The 21,436-nt window shown below is 47.3% G+C and overlaps 1 protein-coding gene and 1 long non-coding RNA gene across 2 annotated transcripts in view; one reads left to right on the forward strand and one right to left on the reverse strand.

Moving 5' to 3' along the window:
* Positions 1 to 6,555: 6,555 nt before the first annotated feature.
* BHLHE41 (basic helix-loop-helix family member e41) lies at positions 6,556 to 10,929 on the reverse strand. The gene is made up of 5 exons (XM_082666918.1): positions 10,758 to 10,929; positions 10,559 to 10,622; positions 10,131 to 10,238; positions 9,694 to 9,805; positions 6,556 to 9,231 (listed from the first exon to the last, which is right to left on the reverse strand). Exons 1-5 carry the CDS (start codon positions 10,817 to 10,819, stop codon positions 8,129 to 8,131), a joined length of 1,449 nt encoding a protein of 482 aa, XP_082523044.1. The 5' UTR covers positions 10,820 to 10,929; the 3' UTR covers positions 6,556 to 8,128.
* The window catches only part of LOC309830393, a 62,384-nt gene continuing 49,134 nt past the window's right edge, over positions 8,187 to 21,436 (forward strand). The window contains exon 1 of the long non-coding RNA XR_014297478.1: positions 8,187 to 8,215. This is a non-coding gene — a long non-coding RNA (uncharacterized lncRNA). The remainder of the gene's footprint in view (positions 8,216 to 21,436) is intronic.

A 21,436-nucleotide genomic window follows, 5' to 3' on the forward strand; every position in this document is an offset into this window, starting at 1 on the left:
CTCGGAAACTGCTGTGTCAGAATGGTTCGAGGAGCACCGAGTCACAGCCGGCTTTAATTCGGGATGAATGACTACCTCGGGCCGGCCCGCTAGGACTCGGCGCGGCAGGGTGCGGCGCAGCTGTCGGGAGGGCGCGTCCCCGTCCCCGCCCCGCCCTGCCTTACCCTGCCCTGCCCTGCCCTACCCTGCCCTACCCTGCCTTACCCTGCCTTACCCTGCCCTGCCCTGCCCTGCTTTCGGCCGTAGGCCCTCGGCCCTCCACCTGGCCGCCCTCCACTCGGCAGCCCGCCAGCTCCCCGGAGCCCGTTTCAGGGTAAAGGCGGGGGCAGGGGCCAGTGCGCACGCGCAGAAGGCGGTGCTCCAGAGCCTCCCGGCCCCCGCCCCGCCCCCTCTCACGTGCCGCGCAGCGTGCGCCCAGGCATGTGCGGGCGCACGTGACAGCGCCGAGTCCTGCTCAAGCTCCCTCACCCCGCGCCGCTGTACTTTGAACCCGGGCGTGGGAGGGGGCGAGGAGGGAGAGTGGGGAGGGGGGAAGGACAGCCGGGCGGGGACAGGAGGGGGAGGCTGGCCTCCCCGAGAATGATATCATCGGCAGATTTATCGCTAGGCAACCTAAGAATGCTTCTCTCTTTCCAATCCTAGAGCTCCTTGAAGATCTCCAGGCTGGTGACATTATTGCCCTCGGCTTTAATTCCCTCACTGTGCAGCGCTCAAGCGGCGATTTGAGAGCTAGGGTTGGTTTTCCAGTTTTTAGATGAGTACGCTTCAAACACAGAGCTCAGAACTGGATCCTTTATCGCGCCCACTTGTGTCTGCAGAGCTCTGCAGGGTGTGGGCATATAGTCAGGTTTCTTCACCTGTTCGGTCACGTGCGGGTCACACAGCTACGTTATAGAGATGCAGATAAGCCCTGTTAACGCAATATATACTCGAAAACCAAACCCTGCTTAAGGTGTCACAGAAAGAGACGCTGGTATCTTTAAAATGTCCTATCAGAGGGAATTTTCTGATTAAGTAACTGAGGTCTTCAGGAATTGGATACAGGGTGAAGTACCCCTGTCAGAACTGGTTTTTGAAACACTGCTGAACCTGTAAAGCCGTATATGAAAGCGAAGTTTATTACCGAGTTATGTGGCGGATACTCAGTGTGTCCACTGTGAGGCATTTGATATTCTGTGTATACACATGAGCAAACACATATGTAAAAGACTTCAAATTGAAACCGTAGCTGATGTTTACAACACCCTAAAAATACCCCATATAAAAACTGTAGCAAATCGCCCTCTTTCCTACTTCCTCAATTCTAAAGGTTCCCTCTGTCCAGATTCAAGGCTTGCTTTAATCCCTTCTTTCATGGCGAACCTTTGGAGTTCAATAGACCCACTAGGTACGGAGGGGTAGAGGCAGAGATGGAAAGCTCACCAGATCATGTGGGGACTTCCAAACCAAGGAGGACACATTTCTGGATGTCTCCAAATTGAGTAGACAGCAAAATTGTTTAGCTCTGTCTGTGGATGTTGAAAATTGTTTTTCCAGAATTTCTCCATCATAATTTTTGCATGCTCTATGCCATAATTTGGAAAGGCTACTACCGTGATTAATCTTCCGTTGTCCACCAAAAACATATACTCTGCCTCTTAAGACCACGAATGGACTAGCTTAACTCATTTCATGAGAAAACAGCCTATTGCCTTCCTAACTACTACACGATGGGTAATAATATAAAGAGCAGTGGAATCAAAAACCAAAACATCTTGTTCCAATCTTGGTTCTGCTACTTACTGAGCTATGTAACCTTGGACTAGTGGCTTGCTTCAGCTTCCTCCCAGAGGTTTCAAAAAACAGGCTTTAGGATTCCTTGTTTCCCTCTAGGACTCCTATCTCTCATTTCCCCTTTGGGTACTGAGTGGAGAACATGAATCATCATGCCCCTACTTGAAGGAGAGGAAGTCACCCTTAGTGGTTTTTGTTTTTTTTGTAAGACGGATGAGGTGAGACAGAGCTGCTTGCGAGGTACTGTTTTTTCCCCCTCTACTTCATTAGACTATTATCATGCTATGAATGCTATTCTTTGCAGTAGGAAATATCATGACCCCTCAATCCCACCTTATGGTCCAGATCCTCAGGAGGAGATGATGGTGAGAGTCAGTATGGCAGTCAAGTTATAAAGAGACTGAGAAGTTAGGAAGTACTTGCTCAGACCTCAAGTCAAATATAGCCAGTTAAACTGTCCTGGTGCTTAGCACAGGGCCAGAGTGTGCCAGAGCCTTCTCTTTGGAGATGGACTCAGCTACTTCTCAAGGTCTTCTCTGGCCCACCCAGACGAAGTTAGCAACCTTCACCCCCAAGTATTGTAATCACCCCTGCGTGGCACATGTAATTTATTTTAGTGTGGGTCTGTCACCCCCAATAGACTTTGAGATCCTCAGAGATTGTTCATCTTTGATTAGCCAGCACTTACACAGCACCTCACATATAATAGGAGCGAAACAAATGCCTGAATCCCCATACCCACTATTTCTTCAAACTCTAGGCTCAAGGAGAAAGGAATGTGTTGCAGTCCACAGGGAGTCTGAAACCTCTCACCAAAGGATCGACAATGGCTGCGTCTAAATTCAGAGGCAGCGTCAGGGCCTACACGTCCTCCCTGCCAGTTCCCCAGAATGCTTTAGCTGGGCCTGCCACCCAAGATGTCCAAAACCCAGAGGCAGAGATAACACACCAGAAGCAGGGTCCAGGGTCATCCATGAATCAAAATGCAGTATCAGTTTTCACTGAAGGCCCTTGGTCCCCTATTCCTATCATCCTGAGAGAAAGAAGTGCTCATCAAATCAAACAATTTGCTTCTGCACGGGAATTTCCTTATTTTGAAGTTACTGCGGGATAAAACCATTTTTTTGTGTGTAATAAAAATGATTAAAAATATATAAAGTGTCTGAAGGCTTTTGCATAAGTGTTCTGCTGAGAATGTGAAAGTTCAATGGAGAAAAGAAGTTGGCGGGATCAACACGTCACTGCCTCTACAAGCTCACACAATTTAGAGAGGTGCCCCTCAGGTACTCTGTTAGAACCTATTTATTCTAATTTTAGGCGCATTTCAAATGGGTGTGGTTTTGGTTAAATGGTTTCCCAGCCCACAGTAAGTCAGAAGTGGCAAATCAGATAAGACTTAGGCAGGCGCTCTGACACATCAAGAAGTGAGAGTTGGCAGCCTGACCCTGAGTAAAGAGACTGAAAAACCTATAAAAACGGGTATAAGAACTCAAAAAGAGTTCTGTGCAGGTGCCAGTACTCCCAGATGACGTGTGTAGTGCAAAAGTGATGTTTATAATCATGACCCTGAATTATTGAGAAAGGTTAACTTTCTCAGTAGGGTATTTTTTTCCTAAGACATGTGTAACATATTTTACTAAGCTTTTCACTAAAAATAAATAAGTAATAAAGGTAAACAATGTTGACACCTGAACATAGAAGCTTCCGTTTTCTCAACCATTGTTTCATGGGGGCACATATCATTCCCTGAAGCCACATAAATTGGGCATCACTGAATTCAGGATTTTAAAACATCAACTTTTTAAAAGTTTTACATTTGTTTGGAATTTTGAATATAGAACCACTGAACAAGTGCAAGAAACTCAATTTAAGACAAGAGTCCGACTCTTTTCCTGGAGCATTTTTATTTTTATTTATTTAATTTTATTTTAATTTTTTGTCTGTGTTGGGTCTCTGCTGCTGCGAACGGGCTTTCTCAAGTTGCGGCGGGCGGGGGCTACTCTTCGTTGTGGTGCTCAGGCTTCTCACTGTGGTGGCATCTCTTGTTGCGGAGCACGGGCTCTAGGCACGCGGGCTTCAGAAGTTGTGGCATGCGGGCTCAGTAGTTGTGGCACACGGGCTTAGTTGCTCCACAGCATGTGGGATCTTCCCGGACCAGGGCTCGAACCCGTGTCCCCTGCATTGGCAGGAGGATTTTTAACCACTGCGCCACCATGGAGGTCCCTGGAGCATTTTTTTAAAGTACATGCTGCACATGTTTTTTAGTATAAATCCCATCTTAATCGCAGAAAATATGTGATAATTTTCCATGTCAATTCCCTATTAAATTCTATGAAAAACTGGAACTTACATTGGACTTAGGCATGCACTGTATATTCATTTTGAACTTATTTAAAAAAGCACAGTTAGAACAATGGGTGGGCCTAAATATGTTGATCTGAGGGTCCAATAGATTAAGGATTTTTGTTTAATGAAAAACATCAGATTGCTCTCTGAAATAAAATACTATGATCACAATAGTACAGCCAGCTTTTAGCATTATAATGGGCTTAACTCATTCATGAGGGCTCTGTTCATTTTTTTTTTTCCCCCGGTACGCGAGCCTCTCACTGTTGTGGCCTCTCCCGTGGCGGAGCAGAGGCTCCGGACGCGCAGGTTCAGCGGCCATGGCTCACGGGCCCAGCCGCTCCGCGGCATGTGGGATCTTCCCGCACCGGGGCATGAACCCGTGTCCCCTACATCGGCAGGCGGACTCTCAACCACTGCACCACCAGCGAAGCCCGGCTCTATTCATTTCTGTCTAAAGTAAAAGCCTCTAGTCTGTCCAGCCTTGTCTTCCCAGAACCTAAATGGCAATCACCTCCCGTGGAGAGGTTCAGAATCGACCCGTGACATAGACGGGAACAGCCTGAGGCTTCTTTGACATACTTTGATGGGCAATAACAAAATGTATGGCCTGTATGGCTAGTAACAGAGAACTAAATGAAAAATAGTTTTCACAATGATAGGAACTAAAACTCCAGTCATACTTTAAAGAGCTATTAAAATGTAGTGTCTAGTGCCTTAAAAGTGTGCTTAGCTCTTTGCGGGAGGAAAGGATGTTTATCAGTTCAATATAAACTTTGCTAAGAGATATGTGTATGTAAAATTAATTCGTGTAATACTATACGTGTAAAATATTATTGACTCAAGATTCATATTTGTCGTATATTGAAAAATCACATATAATACAAAGGGTTTAGGCTAAACTTGACTGCTCTAGGTATAGAATCCTCCTTAGCAAATTATAATGACTCCAGTCTTTTGGTTCATTAAAATAAATCAATGACCAAAATAACATTTTTCAGATGCAATACAGACAATATTATTTTGCAGTTCTATCCTAACTTTATCCTATTACTATGCTAGTATAGAGGCATTTGGACTAAACAACTAATCTATAAAATGTGGTCCAACCCTAAGGTTTTTTGTTTTATTATACCAAAATCATACAAATGCTAAAACATTTTATTATCCTCTGACTTACTTTGCATCTTTTTTGGCTATGAAACACATGATTACAATATGACATTAACATGTAGCTCAAAATATTTAAAATGCTACTTTTTTCCATTATTCTGGTTTGGACAGAACATTTTTCTAAAGTTCAATAACTTACAATGCTCAAAAATCCTACATGGTTTTGTAATGTTAATTTTTATTTCCTTTTCCTGTGATTTATTCATGATGTTTCATGAATGCTGCCCAAATTCGGTTTATTTGGTTCAAGATGCTGCAACGGGAAGTAGGTCACTGACTGGGGGATACAACAGACCTGGCCTCTAGAGCTGGCTCCAGGTAGCTTTGTGGCCTTGGGAAGATATCTGATATCTCTGGGCTTCATTTCTCTCATATTTAAAAGGCAGGGGCTGGACAGCTGATCTCCGAGGTTCCTTCCGGCTCCACTTTCTATGACTTGCAGTTTGGTTGCCATAAAGTCAGCAGAGGGAGCACTTTTTCTACATCTCATAAATTTTGACTATTATTTCAACACCTTTCAAAAATCAAGGGGTTTGTGAAGAACATTATTGAAACTAAATATTGACAATCTTTTGCACAGTTGGTATCAAATCACAAATTTGATTATAAACTTGAGAAAAGTCTAGAAATAATTATTTCTGTTCCTTGAATTCCATGATAAAGTCCCACAAAAGAATTATTTTATAAAGGCTAAGAAGCTAAAATATACCGAGAAATTAACCACCCCTAAGTGATAGAGTATCTATACGGGATCCAGTGAAAGAGAAGCACCAGACCACACAACAGAGGCTACCTGGTGTCAAAGATGAAAAGCTCCATCAGCCATAAAAACATTAGCAAACTGGGTCTAACATAAACCATGGAAGTGACTGGTGGGTTTTTCTTTTGCACTTTTCATGTAGATACATTGGGAACAACCAAGTAGACACAGCCAGAGCCTGGAGGCTTGCAAGAGATTGCACATGTGTGATATCAAACCAGTGACAAATAAAGTTGTGTATCTGAGAACCTAAATGACTTTTATCCCTATATTCATAGATTATCTTAAAACTATCCGAGCATTCATTATATCTTTTTAATTATTAGACAATCTCATAGCGTACGTATATTAAAGTTTTTATTCCTTAGTAAGAATTTTAAAATCACAAAATAGCGTGGCAATATTAATTTTAGGTAATAGAATTTGTGGAGTGCTGAAAATACTAGAATATAAAGATAATTTTTAGTTTATCTTCACATACTAAACTTTTCTAAACCAGCTGGTTTCTTGCAGACAGTGTTTATTTATTTTTTTTAATAATTTAAGACAGCATAAGCTTGTACCAAGCATAAGCATTGTAACAAAAGTGCAACTTTTCAGCAAATCCTCCCCCAAAGATATTTTAACTCAAAATATCATTAGCACATATTTTCTCCCTACAAAAATAGCATGTCAGACATCATTAATTGGATGTATTAACAACTATGTACATAAGAGCCACCTTGTAGGCTAAGAGTTTAACGTTGTTTAAACACAGCGTTTGAGGCAAACAGTAGCAACAGCAGCAGCAAATGCACCAAACTGACTAAAAGACCCAGATATTTTCTTCACTCATAGTCAGACTGTTGTGTCTCACCCCTTACATAACATTCAAGTGAGATTTCTCACAGTGCTACCTTGGCAACAAACTAAAAATATCTAGACAAGGTCTTGGTTTAAGCCTTATTAAAAAAGCTTTCTTTGTGATTATCTGGTATCTGGTTTGGTCTCCAGAAAATACATAGACTTGGAGATAGGAAGGCCTCACAGGGCTTCATTCCACATCTTTACAGCATTTCCAACCCAAACGGACCAGTTTAATGCTTTCCTCCTCCACTCTTGTGAATTAACAGAATATAGGATAAATCAGTTTGGACTTGTTTTTCTTTTTTTTTTTTTTAAAGTTCAGCGCACATTCTTTTTTTGTTTTTTAACACCAAGATGATATAAACTTAGAAACATGATGGATAAAATAATGACAGGGTGAAAACAGATGCACTCAATTTCATATATATATATATATATATATGAAATTAAGATGAGTTAATTGATTCACGGTCAATTTCTCAATAAAGTGCTAGCAAATGTACTGAGAATGACTCTGGCCTTCCTCATCCATCTCCTTCCCTGACTTAGTTCTGACGTTGGCCCAACTCCGCATCTCCTTAAACAAGCGCAACTTACTAAGAGACCATTCACACCACTTCAGAATAGGTTGCAACGTGAGCGACTGCATCCTCACCGCTTCCTCTTTGAAAAATATACGCCTCTTGAAAAGCTGAACATTATGAAATACTGAAGACTAAGTTGAATTCTAAAAGGTCCTCCTTCTATTTGTGGAAATCTTCCTAAAGCAAGCAGGACAGCTTTGAGACGCAGGCAGACAGCAGCTACCTGCGGTTCCACGTCAGCTCCTCCGCCACCTTTCCCCTACCCAGCGAGCTCACTCGCTGAGCAGACCCTTCTCACTTCCTCGAGAATTCGGTCCTATATTTTAAAAGAAAATGGAACGTGGCCTAAAAGAAGGCAAAACTTACTACGGGGAGTTCTTTAAAGAAAAAAGAATACCTATGAGGTTCTTGTACAGCTGGTGGGAGAAGAAAGGGATGTTAGTGTGTGGAGGTTGGTGGGCGGTGAGGGATGAGCAAAACAGGAACTCCAAACGTACACAAAACACCTGTGGTTTTTTTGCTTGTTATGTTTTGTTTTCTTTTAAGCCCGTCGTGCATCTCTTACACTTCCTCCCTTGAAAACGTTAAGGGTGTTTTAACTTATGATTCCGCGTGAACCCGGGTCCCTTCTAAGCAGAGCAAGGATTCAGGGGGTTTCCTTTCCTGGCTGCGAGGGATCTTCCCGAGCGGAGCTCTCCGGGTTCCCCGGCTCGCTGCGGCCGGCGAAGGGCAGGTGGGTGCGGCCGTGCGGGGGCGGGGGGTGCAGCGCCCCAGGGGGCGCCACCTCGTGCGGCAGGAGGGTCGCGGCAGCGGCGGCTGCCGCCTTCTCGGGAGGGGGCGACAACACGGAGGACAGGCAGGGGAAGGCTGCGGCGGCGGCGGCGGCAGCGGCGGCGGCGGCGGCGGCGGCCGGGGCGGGGATGCCGGGGTACAGTAGTGGGAACGGGGCGGCGGCCGCCGCCGGGTACAGGTACTTCTCCAGGCCGCTCTTGTCCAGGAAGGGGTGCACGTAGGCGGCGGCCGCCGAAGGCGAGAGGAAATAGAAGGGCAGGCAGAAGGGGGCCGCGGCGGCCGCAGGCTGCGCGAAGGGCGCGCCCCCGCCTCCGCCGAACGCCACCAGCGAGCTGAGCAGGGCAGCGTCGGGTCTCAGCAGCGCGGCCGGGGCGGCCGGGTCGGGCCCCAGGAGCGCGGCGGCCGCCGCCGCCGCGCCGCCCCCCAGGCCGCCGCCGCTGCGGGAATCCAGCTTCATCCTCTTGGGCGCCGGCGAGTCCTCCCCGGGGGGCTCCTGCTTGATGGTGACGCGGCTTGCCCCCGCGCCTTTGCCCTTCTCGCGGTCCGGCCGGGCCTCGGCCTCGCCGCCGTAGCCGCTGTCGGTGTCCGTGTCGTTCTCGGCGGCGAGCTCGGCGCTGGGCTGAGTCCGCTGGATGACCGGCACGCAGTGGGCGAGGGGCTCCAGCTTCTGCCCGGCGCGCTCCAGGCAGGGGGCGGCCCCGGACCCGGCGGGGGTGGCGGCCGAGGGCACGCCGGTGCCTTTGCTCAGAGGAACCTGTTGAGTCAACAGCTGGGGGGTGGGCAAGAACTGGGTGGCCACGGCGTGCAAGTGGTTGATCAGCTGGACACACCGCGGCTCCCTGGGCGTCCAGCTCTCAAACCGGGCGAGGTATTGCAAGACTTCTTTGGCGCATGTTTGAAATCCCGAATGGAACGCATCCAAGTCGGACTGAATGGGCGATTTCAGAGATCGCTCCCCTAGGATGAGGAAGGGGTGAGGGGCGGGGGTGGGGAACAGAGGAGTGGAGGCAAGAAGAAAAATACCGACGTTAAAACATCTGCTTATCACGTGGGCCCTGCATTGACTAAAGTGATCTCGGTTTTTCCTCCGTATTCGAGTGATATAAGCCACCGGTTGCCCAGAGGTGGGAGGAGTGGGGAGGGGGGGAGGCGCTCTACTCCCGCTGAAAAACCGAAGTGGAGAGGGCGCAGCCGCCACTTTAAATACAAATCTGACTCCTCTGAGTTCGACTGAAAGCCTTTAGGATGCTTCGGGAAATGGGCACTTTCCAGTGAAGGGAAAGTGTAAGCAATTTAACAAATGAAAGTGAGCCCGTGGGCCCCAGGAAGGAGGTGGGGCTGGGGGAAGAGTCCTAACACTGCTCCTCTGTGGGCTGCCCGGCTTCCTCGGGGTGGGCTGGCTTCCCTGAACTGACTTACCATTCTGTAAAGCAATTATCTTCTGATGCTGCTGCTCCGTTAAGGCTGTTAAAGCTTTTAAGTGTTTCAAAGTTAATTCCAAGACCACTGCTTTCTCCAGGTGCCCCAGAGTCTGCAGTGCAAAAAAAGAAGGGGGCACTTGGTGACTTAAAAACACACATTTGGCTTCACTGGCTCTCCAGTCAGCACATCAACTTAAGCAAACACTTTGAAAGAAGTACTATTCCTATACTTCTTGAGCTTTCCACAATACAGGTTATAAATGATTTCTTGCCTTCAGTTGTGAACACCTACTCTTGAGTTTGCAGGAAACTCTACCCTCTATAGCACAGGTTGTAAGGAATCTGATATTTACATTTATTCTTATATCCTGGGAGTAGTACCAGGCTATTAACACGCCCTTGGAGAGCGGCAAAGAATAAAAATCTGCATCTTACTGTCAACTTTAGATGTTCAGGCAGTAAGTCTTTCAGCTGAGCGATGCATTCATTAATTCGGTCTCTTCTTTTCTTTTCTATTAATCTGTGCGGTAATTTGTAGGTATCCTTAATATATGAGAGTCATGGAAGAGAGAAAACAATAAGCTAAACATTCATTTACTGGATATTACAATACCGCCGCCCCACCACCAAAAAAAAACTGTGAGAAACTATGCCCAAGACAACTCTTTCCTCTGGACTGTTCTGAAATGCAATTTAAATTCAGGTATGATGTTTAATCTCCCCTTGAGAGTATCCCGCAAACCACTTAAAATTCACAGTCGGGGAAGCTGGAATATATTTGCGGGCAGAGCTTCGCTGTGAAATCAATGGCCCTAATTAACTATCCAGACAGGTTATGAGGAACATCAGAAACTTACACTTACCTTGCTGTCGTCTCGCTTCATGCTCCTTTTCGGCTTACACATATACAAAGAGGGATAATCCAGTCTGCAAAACAGAAATCAGCATCAGGCATCCATTCGGGGAGGGGCTCTGCCCTCGCCCGCTCCATACCACTTTCTGGAGAAGAAAAAAATCAAACTGAAGCCTAGACAGATATTCGCAAGGGTGCGTGCACCTTACCCTATAAAATCTCTATGTTCCAGTAACTGTCTCTCTTGCAAATGAGGAATTCCTTCGTCCATGTTCCACCGCTGTCCGTTTCCTCTGTTTCGATTTTTGGGGTTCTGTTCTATAATCTGTGGGACGGTAGCTTTGGGAGATCTTGGGGGGATCTGTACGTCTCCAGTCTCTCTCTCTCTCTCCCTCTCTCCCTCTTCAGTGCAGTGTTGAAAGTGTGAAGCGGTTGGTCCCCTCCTCCCACCGTGCTCGGTCTCTCGCACACACACGCACACACACGCACGCACACTCGCGCCGGCCCCACTGCGCTGGTAGTTTGCTCTCACTCCGGGCAGTGTTTGGCCACAGGGCACGCGCGTCGCCGGCCAGACCAGCACCCAGCTCACGTGCGGAACGTACCATCCGCGGTCCAGCCCAGAGGGGGGCGGGGGAGGAGGGGCCGGGCCGGGAGGGGGCGTCTGGAGAAAGCTGCGAGGGAGGGCAAACGGCGGGAGGGGGCGGGGACACCTGATCAGGGCCACCGGAAAGGAAAAACAACTTCAGCCAAGCTGTTCATCTTCCCGAGGGCGGTGCAGTCAGCTGGGGGAGTGTGTGTGTGTTGGGTGGGGGGGGTGGGGGCGCCGGGGGGTGCAGGGCAGCCAGGGCTTCCTCGGCTCGGAAGTGCGACTCCCTCAATCCGTCCGTCATTGCGGTTCAGGAACGTGAACGTGGCTTTTTGCTTTTCCACCGACTGTGCTATTGGTTTGGACCAGAAAAAGGAAAGAGAAAGAGAATTCGCGGTGGGTCAACTTCAGTCCCAAAGGACAATTTGGAGACTTGTTTGCTCACCGCTCGGTTGCCGGCGGGGACCCCTTAGCCCTGATTGGAGGTTGCCCCGAAAGGGGACAACTTGAAATCCGCTCCCTGAAGGATTTAAAATAAACGAAAATGTAGCCAGTGGGTCAGAATGTCGCAATCCAAGTGTCTTTCGGCCACACAGTGTCCCTGGGCCACCCAAACTTCCCGCAGCAGCCGGAATTGCGGTGCCACTAATCACAGCCGCAGATGACGACGTTTGGGGCCTCAGGCTCTCCCCGAGGAACGCGGCAGGGTGGGAGGGGGTGAGGATGGGGTGGCACGAGAGGGGCTACCGCGGAAAGCGATGCAGCATTATCACTCGCTGGCTAAACTCCGCCGTGCCCCGGGTGGCGATGCGTGCCTTCCCCGCCCCCTCCCTCCTCGTGTGATAAGCGACTCCGGGAGTGTGCAGAGCCCACGTTTACTACCGCTGGCACCTCCAAAGCCTCCCTCCTTAATCTTGTCTCAAACGGGTACCAGCACAGGGCCAGCAACGTGATCCGACCTGCAGCTGCTGCCACATCACTGCGCGGGGAACCCGTGCGCGCGCGCGCTCGCCCTGCAGCCGCGGCGCCCGGCGCGGGGAAAGCACAGGCCAGCACCAGCCGGGCTACCTTTCCCCAGAGCCACCTCGGGAGCATGACTCACTGCTAGTGAGAGTTACCGGGAGGTGCCCGCAGTTGCGCACTGCCCCTGCCGCTTGGAACGGCGGACTGCAAGGGGCCTTGGAGGCCGGGGGAAAAGCGCGTCCTGCGGGACTCCCGGGTCTCCGGTCCCGCTGCCGCCGCTCGGCTCTGCCAGGGCGGGGATGGAGAGAATAGATATTAATCTCTCTATATACAGGTAGATAGATGGCAAACCAAACGTCTTTCCTTCCTGCATTCTCCCGGGTGATCCCCGAAACATTCTTTATTGCCAGTGGCGCGTGAACCAAGGGGAGAACTACGCCGAATGCACGCGCACCAGGGCGCAGCAGGGACTGGGGCCGTCGCTACGTGTCCCACGGCCCGCCCCGCCGAGCGCGGGTTCCGGGGACGGATCTGGGTCGCGGGAAGCGGCGGCTGGGAGGAGGTCACGTGTCTGCCGGAGTCGCGTCTCTTCCCAGCCTCCAGGAGCAGCCGGGGCCGCGGCAGCGCTGCTGCAGTCTCCCGAGTCCTGGGCGGAGACGCGCCGCGTCTGGCTTCGTGACTCCGGAGGCGGCGGCGGCGGCCCAAGCTCACCCCCGCGTGAGGAGACGCTCGCGGTCCGTCCACTTCATCTGCTTAGAGGGCCCTTTAAGGTCTCTCGACTTTCTCCAAGAGGGAGGCTTATTTGCACCAAATAGGCAATTTAATCATGATAATGCTTAAAAGAAAAAGTATTTTTTTAAATCCTACTTCTACTTTATACCTAGAGCCAGCCTTTCTCTTGTTTTCAAGTGATTAGGTGATTAATTCCCTTTGGTGGGGAGGACAATTTGTAGTCCTAAAAGCGGCATACCCCTGCAGCACTGTATCGTTTGGTCCTCTCGTTCTAAATTGACACCCCTCCCCCCCAAAAAAAGCAGGGGGGGGAGGGATGTCGTCAAGGTGAATAATTTAAAAAAATGAAATACCAGCTCCCCTTATAGGTTTCTGACGGTTTGGAGAAGGAAGAGGGTGTAAATATAAGTATGGCTGGAGTATTTAGTGAAAATGAAGTGAAGATTGGATCACTGCATCTTGGCTTTGTCGGTAGAGCGGACCAGACGCAAGTCAGACAGCTCATCAGGGCAAACCTTAGGGGGCAAGTCTGGGGCAGACTCTAAGGCAATAGGAGAAATTGGGAAGGAAGTCTAGAAGATCAGAGGTGTTAATTTTGGATGTAAACTTCCCGTAAGTCAAAGACAAAGAGGCCTTGCTGCAAATGAAGCCTTTCCTGTTACCACTCTTATCTCCTCTCTCCCCATGTGTTCTGTTCCAACATTTCTGTTTTCTCTTTCACTCCTTTCTTTTTCTGACACCCAGCTCAAGCTGTAAGTGGAGTCTTTTCTAATGTTTGGTCTCCTTTGTTATCCTCAGTCCTTCTTTTCTTCTTCTTCCCTGTTTCATGCCCACCTTTTTATTCTTGTTTCCCTTTTACTCTTCTTTTTTTTCACCTTATATTTTTCTCTTTCTACCTTTCCCCCCATTAAATGTCTGCTTTTCCTCTTTCCCTATAGCTTTCGTTCTCTTATTTGCTTTTTGTCTTTTTCAGTTTCTCACCTTGATCACTCCTCTTGCTATTCACGCCCCTTAAACTTGAGTCCTATTCTTTTCTTTCTCAGACTTCTGCCTTCTGTAGCATCGAGGCTCTGAATGTCCCTTTGCTGCAAGGAGGATGTAACAATAGCTGACAAATATATAGCATTTGAGATTAGAGTCCAGACACCATTCTAAGGGCTTTTAATATAGTAACTCACGAATCCTTTCCACAATCTTATAAGGTAGATACTGTTATTGTCTCCATTCCTCAGATGAGAAAATAGACACATAGGGAGATTACAAAATATGCCCATGGTCCCAGACCCAGGATTTAAGCACAGACAGTAGGCTCCAGTGTCTATGCCCTTCACTATTACCGCCTGATGTGAATAGGGAGGGCCGAGATCTAAATGTTAACTAGCTGTTTCAGGGATGTTTTTTAATTTACCAGTGTGACTGTGCACGTTTGTTGTAGTGTGTATGTGTGTTCAAATGTACTGGAGCTCATGGCAGAGAAATAAAAAGGTATGAAAAAAAGAAGGGTGGCAGTGTTTTGTCAGTAATTCCATTGGCATCTAGCTCCAAATGTATTGATTTAAACCCAAATATCTTAATTAATTGTTATAATTTCATACATATGGACAGATGGAAGTACAGTTTAGAAGAAGGCTAATGATGACCAGCAGTTCATTTCCACTGGGCAAACTAAGCCAAACTCTAATGTGAAGGCTCAGGTTAGTAATAGGAAAGTTCACCTGTGGTGAGGTTAGAAAGGGAAAAAAACTCCCCTGTCTAACAAAGGAACAGAAGACTAGAATGTCCTCTTTGGGTATGTTTAAAAATAGGTTGAGTCTTATCTTTTCAGGAAGGTTTAATACTGTCCTGCTGAAAGCCAAGGAGCTGCAAGATGAGCCCAAAACCCCTTTGAGCCTATAATTAAAGAATTCTGTGATGCTTTGATTTCAATTAAAGATACCCATCTTTCTCCTTTTAAGGGTTAGGCTGGGAGCTGCTTCCATTGCTTTCTTTTGGTTAAGTAGGGAAATCACTACCTATAGAGACTCTAATTAAAGGAAACACCCCAGGTCCCACCCCTCTCCTCTCACCCCTGCCTAAGTATTCTAAGCCGGACACTCATTCTAGTCACCTTGTGACTTTGCAAGTTCTTATCGTGTTTGCTTGCAAAGTCTTGAATTTCCAACAGAAAGCAAACTCTCCTGGGAGCATTAACGTTTCCATGGAGAAGAGGTTTTCTGCCTTTTTAGGGTTCTACAAGCCTTACCACTCTCCTGGAGAGGTGACTAGGGTGTTTGGGATAAACTACCTGTGCATCTCTAATGGCTTTAAAGGCCCTGGATCTGCCCAGGGGTGTGGCGTCTCCTGCCTGTACTGCTGTAAAGATGTCCCATCAGGTGTGCAGATGCCTTTCTTCATCACCTCTGTTTTGGGTAGTGGACAAGAATTTAGTCATTCTACATTATTTTACATCAAAAACTTCATCAATCAGTGTAAGAAAATCTAAAAGAAAAAGTTTAGGGTTGATGCTAAAATCAAGGTGGGGACCATGGGGGGCAGGGACCAGAGTGGGATGATAGATCAGGGATGTGTGAAGCTCCTTGGAATCCCTCCTTTGGGCGTGCACACTGCTGTCACTGTTAGTGTTTTCAGGCACACCGCTGGAGGAAGGTACATCGCCTCACAGGAGGATCTTAGGAGAAGAGAAACCCCACTGCTATTCACCAGAAGCCAAATATGACTTTAAACCATTGATAACGCTATTTGCTAAAGGCACCAGATTTAAAATCCCAGAATAGAAGGCTGGCTTTTCTAGTTGCATCTTCAGTAAATTAGCACAAGTAACCCTATTTATAATCCCTTCCTTTCTTTCTTTCTTTCTTTCCCTCCCTCCCTTCCTCCCTCCCTTCTTCCTTCCTTCCTTCCTTCCTTGCTTCCTGGCTGAGTTGTGTCCGGGTCTTTGTTGCTGCAAAGTTGTGGTGAGCGGGGGCTACTCTTTGTTGTGGTGCGCGGGCTTCTCATTGTGGTGGCTTCTCTTGTTGTGGAGCACGGGCTCTAAGTGCACAGGCTTCAGTAGTTGTGGCACACGGGCTCAGTAGTTGTGACTCGTGGGCTCTAGAGCGCAGGCTTAGTAGTTGTGGCGCACGGGCTTAGTTGCTTTGCGGCATGTGGGATCTTCCTGGACCTGGGCTCAAACCCGTGTCCCCTGCATTGGCAGGTGGATCGTTAACCACTGTGCCACCAGGGAAGTACCCTGTTTAATTTGTAAAAGAACTTCAGGGGCTTCCCTTGTGGCGCAGTGGTTGAGAGTCCGCCTGCCGATGCAGGGGACGCGGATTCGTGCCCCGGTCTGGGAAGATCCCACATGCCGCGGAGCGGCTGGGCCCATGAGCCATGGCCGCTGAGCCTGCGCGTCCGGAGCCTGTGTTCCGCAATGGGAGAGGCCACAACAGTGAGAGGCCCGCGTACCGCAAAAAAAAAAAAAAGGACTTCAGTCTTTCTGTAGACTATCAATTAATGTGTTTTTGTGGTTGTAAACATACACATGAATCACATTTTATGTTTATGTAACATTGCTCAAGATGTTTATACACTTATTAGTCTTTGCATAGCAACACAGAGCAGGTATTATTAAGTATAGGAAATGAATTTTATTACTGCTGAAATTATCTGTAGTTTTGTGATTATCATAAACACTCATGCATGTGGTCCCGAATTTAACATATGCTCAATGTTCCTGGAGTTCTTACATACAAAAGACAACTAGGGGAGAGCCAAGTCTAAGACCACTGTAGGGGGATCTCCCTGGCTCTTCTCTTCGTAAGTATTTGCCTGTTCCCTCCCATGCCCAGGTGCTTCTCATACTGATTGAGGTTGATCCAGAATGAGACCGAAAAGTAGAGTGAGAAGCAGATGACAAATCCATAAGGATTTCCACAAAGTCATCCCTGCCTTTTTCTGGGTTCTCCTGGCCTAGCTGTATAGTGGAAACAAGAGAGGCTGCATGAAGAGGGAGCCTTTTAACTCCTGTGTTTCTCTTGTCACTGCTGATGAAAATCCTTAGAAATGCTTCAGAGAGATGCATGTTTGCGTTATTGCGAAACACAAATAGGAATAAGATGTACTAGACAGCCACTTACCTCACCTGCCCATTAGGGGTCCTTGAATCCATTTTCAGATGGTGTCCACCCAGTGCAGAGAGCTAGCTGTAATAGACTGGTACTTTATAAAGGCAGCAAAAGACTAGATTTAACCTACACTTAGAACTATTGGCATAAATTTTATTCAATAGTTAAATTAAAACAAGAATTCATATATAATTACCCAAAAATTATTATGTTCCTGATATTAACTTATAATCCTCATTCACAAGGAAACTAATGGAAACCTACGCTAGGTGTGAGTATCAGTTAAGAACTGCATTTGAGCCAAAATAACAGCAGCTTAAACAAATTAGGAATTTCTTTTTCGGTCCCATAAAAGAAGTCTAGAGGAAAGGAGTCCAGGGGTAATGTGAAGTAGTAATAGTGCCATCACTATACCAGACTTATGCTCCATTCTACACCAGCTTCCAGCCGTCCTCAAGATTGCCTCATAGTCGTAAGATGGCTGCTGGAGCTCCTGCAGGGAAGGATAAAAGGGTGTCTACCAGCTGAGCAAGTCTCCTTTAAAGAGCTTTTCTTATAAGCTCTACCCAATGACTTCTGCTTTGCTCAATCCTATCACAAGGGACTAAAAATACAGTTTTTTATTTAAGGCTCCTCCAATAATGTAGGGAGTTCTTTAGTAAAGAGGGAGCAGAGAATGGATATTGGGTTGGCACTAGCCATCTCTATGGTGGTCCAACTAAAGGAAATAGCTTGTTCGGGTTCTCTTTTTTTTTTTTCTTCAGTGCGTCGTTTTTTCTCCACTATGCCATATGTGTTGGCAGTGTCCCTTTATCGTATGAGGGTATTTAATACCAATTTCAGAAAATTTTCAGTCTTTCCATCTGCAATTGCGCGTGTTTAACTAACTCCTTAAGCCATGGTCTTTAACATCTGTATTTTTAAGTTCTAATAATTGCAGAAATCTGCTTAGGGAGGGAATTTAAAAGGCTTTGCTCTACTTCCTTTAGAATGCAAATTGCAGCTGTGTGTTTTCTGGGAAATGATTTTCTTCCTTTTAACGTAGTGGCATCTGTCCTCTAGCTATGCCTTCTGCCCCCGGCATTTGAATTGAAGAGAGCAACTTCCAGCAAAAATGCACCTTCTGATAGTTCCCACCTGAAGGGAGTTGGATTTTGCTCTTCATCTACTTCAAGACACGTTGATATAATATACAGTGGCTTTGGGGTCAGGAGATTAGGAGAAGAGCTTTGTGACTGTGTTGGGTTCTGGAGCAAATGAGGGAGGAGAGAAGAGGTATGTGAGTACAGTAGAATGGGAGCAGCGGAGCCAGTCTCTAAGGCTGGAATTGGGAGGTGAATTCTGGAAGAGAATGCAGCTTTGGAACATTTTAGTGGACAGGTATTAAGGCAGGTGTCTTACAAACATTAGTTAGTTCTCTCCATTCTTTGAATGAGGCACCACTAACTCCGCTTTATAGATAGACAAACTCAGGTTTAGAGACTTCAGATAACTTGTCTTTGCTGTGTACTAAGTAGCAAAGCCAGGCAATAGGGAACCGAGGCCTGAGGTGTGCTCCTGGGGTTGTCACCGGCAGGAGTCTAGGGTTCTAACAGCCACCTTTTCCCTTCAGCCCCCAAGGGGATCCCCCAGCCAAGACTTTCACCTCCCTTAGTAAGGCCCCTTCTCCAGGCTTTGGGAGCCATCCCCAGAGGCTGTTTCGAGGAGTTGCTGAGAAGTGAAGAAAGTGGCGAGAGGGGCCATTCTTGATCCCATTCTAGTTGTGGAGTGGTGTTCCTGACATTTGAGTGGGAATTCTGGGTGTATTTCCCCACAGATAGACGCATGGATAGACGTTGTGGTTAGCCCACTGGATAAAGCTGCCCAATGTCTTGGAATCTGCTATTCTATCTTCATCTGTTAAGCTGATATTTATTGTACACTGTGAGGAGCGTTAGGGATTCAATATGGAACCTTGTCTTCAACAACCTTAGACTCTAATGGATCATAATTTCTTAAAGAAGGGAGATCACTGAGGAAGCTGAGTAGTTATCCTAAAGCCTTCACATATTCCAAAGGCAGTACTCAGATACCTCCTCTTTGGTGCATTTGAGAATCCCTTACAGCTATGCTTCTCAAGAATGCACTTTAGAAATCATTCCAGAAGGTGTAGTCAGTGACCTCAGTCTATGGGTAAGCCTTGTCCTCCTGTAATCAAAACATCCCTGAATGGAAAGATGGGCAAGGAAAATACTATCTGACCCACTCCCATAAGCTGTCGAGACCATCGTTACCCTCCCCCAATTTGCCCTGACTTCCCGATGTTGGTGGGAACGCCCCCTTACCCACCCCCTCCAAGCATATACAACTTTATATGCTCTTGATCTGCTCTGTCTCTGATTCTGCCATCTCCCATGACATATTGTGATCTTCTCTTCTCATAGCTTAGTGCTTGAACTTTCCCTCTTTGGTATTTGAATCTAAACTTTGCCTTGTGGCTTTTAAACTGGTTTGCCTTCTTGGTGTTTCACCTCCTCTGTAATCTCCTGTAAGAAGCTCCTTCTCTATCCCAGTCACTCAGCCCTCACCCTGACCCTAGCTGCGTGGTCATTTCCCTAGCAGCCTCCTTTTAGAGGGAGATTTGGACAGAACTTGGCTTAACTGACTTCCTCTGCTCTAGAAGAGGCTGGCGCCGCTTTGAAAAAGATGATAAGCCATTACAATGGCCCTTAGCATCCAGCCAAAGGGCACATCTTCTTCACCATCATACTGTTGACTTCCTTACTTCTTCTTTGGCCTCAGTGCTTCGATCTGGAAAGGAGCCCTGATAGGGCTGGCCACGTGGGGCAGCCTGATGTCCACACCCCTCCCAGCTACGTGGACTGTATGGCAAATTTAGCAAAATTGCTTGACCTTAAAGCCAAAAACTTGGTGGTCATTTTTGAGCCCTTCATCTCCCTTCTTCCTCCCATCCAGTTAATAATAATGTCCTGTAGATACCACTTCTTAAATGTATATTAAATCCATCCTATTTTTTCCATCCTCACTGCCTATACCCTAGACCAAGTCCCCATAATTTCTCACCCCCAGTACTGCGAGAACTTCTTAACCTCCTTTAACCCTTGAACAGTTGGGGTTTAGTAGGGAAAACAGAAACCATTCTAGATATTTCAAGTGGGAGGGATTTAACAGAGGGGATTAGAAGCATTCGTAACCTTTGGATACGTAAGCTAAGCCAATCAAGGTTGCGAAAACCAGCTACTAACTTTAAGGAAATCTTGCCAGCCAGATATTTTAGGGTAACCTGAATGCCATTGAGCTCAGCCGCCTGCCTTGCTGAAGAGGCTGAGTTTCAGGAGCTTGCCTGGAAGCCAGTGTGAACCTCACATCTGCACGCAGCCGCTGACACCGCTGGAGGAACGTGGTGTGTCTCCTCCACTTTCCACCTCTTGCACAAGGGCCTCTCATTGGCATCATCTGAACTCCCCTGTGGGCAAGGGAGAGTGCAAAATGTCATTCCCAACTTCCCACCTGTGATGAGAGCCCATGGAGAAGGCAGTGGATCTGGGGTGGAGTTGACAACAGACATCTCACACCCATATCCACTGTGTAGGCATGCCTTCTCCCTCCACCACACCTAATTCAATTCCACACTGTGACCGGAGCCATCTTTCTGTCCATGTCATTCCCTTCATCAAAACCATTTGTTTCCCATTTCCATCAGGTTAAAATAATAAAAACTCTGAGTGGCCTGAGAGACACTTGCCTTTATACATCCTCTGTGTCATCTCTCATTTCTCTGCCTCTTTTCTATACTCCAGCATGCCTACTTCCTTTCAATTTTTCTTTTTTTAATGTACCCTGAACTTTCAGGTCCTTCACTAAGTTGTCCCAACTTCCCAACTGATTGGAATGCTTTTCCCCACGTCCCCAACTCCCTTCAACTCTCTTCCTCTTACTCATCCTTCAGGTGTCACCTGAACTGAAGCCTTGTTCCAGTAACAGACTTGAAGGACAAGTCATCACCCAGCTACATAGCATCTGAAGGGTCCTCATAGGTGCAGGAGGTGGAAAATGTAGTCTTGGTTCCTACCCGCCCATCCTCCTGCTGGGACTTCCCCATACTGGTGCGGCTCTGATGGGCTGGGGCACCCTCACTGCACTTGGGGTGCTGCATATTTCTTTCTTGGCCTCACCAGGCACGTGAAGATCAGGAAGTAGGTAGCATAGAGGATTGAAAGGTGCTCCTGAAATAGTGGGAACCCCAGGAGCCTGGCAGGGTCTTTAGTGGAGTGGTGGGCAGTTCTGCTGTGGTGTAGGGCCCATGCCTCTGGAATGGCTGTTGTCACTGTGCCAGGATGGACATGTTCTGTGCCCAGAAGGCAGTAAACTCTGCCAGTGCGCTCCCTACAAGTCTTGGTAAGTTGGCGTTTCTGACTCACAGAATTTTACTTCCTTTCACAGTGTGCATGGGCAAGGCAGAGACGTCAGGGGCTGGAACTAGCCCAGCTGAATTCCACAG

This window comes from Grampus griseus (genome assembly GCF_964374135.1).
Source record: "Grampus griseus genome assembly, chromosome: 11".
Taxonomy (NCBI): Eukaryota; Metazoa; Chordata; class Mammalia; order Artiodactyla; family Delphinidae; genus Grampus; species Grampus griseus.

What these genes read in the sequence shown, in the direction of transcription:
- BHLHE41 (XM_082666918.1), bottom strand. Translation starts at nt 10,819, where the DNA reads ATGGACGAAGGAATTCCTCATTTGCAAGAGAGACAGTTACTGGAACAT. An exon ending in TGAAGCGAGACGACAGCAAG is followed by an intron (nt 10,239 to 10,558) that starts GTAAGTGTAAGT and finishes TCATATATTAAG; the next exon opens with GATACCTACAAATTACCGCA. An exon ending in CTGAACATCTAAAGTTGACA is followed by an intron (nt 9,806 to 10,130) that starts GTAAGATGCAGA and finishes TTTGCACTGCAG; the next exon opens with ACTCTGGGGCACCTGGAGAA.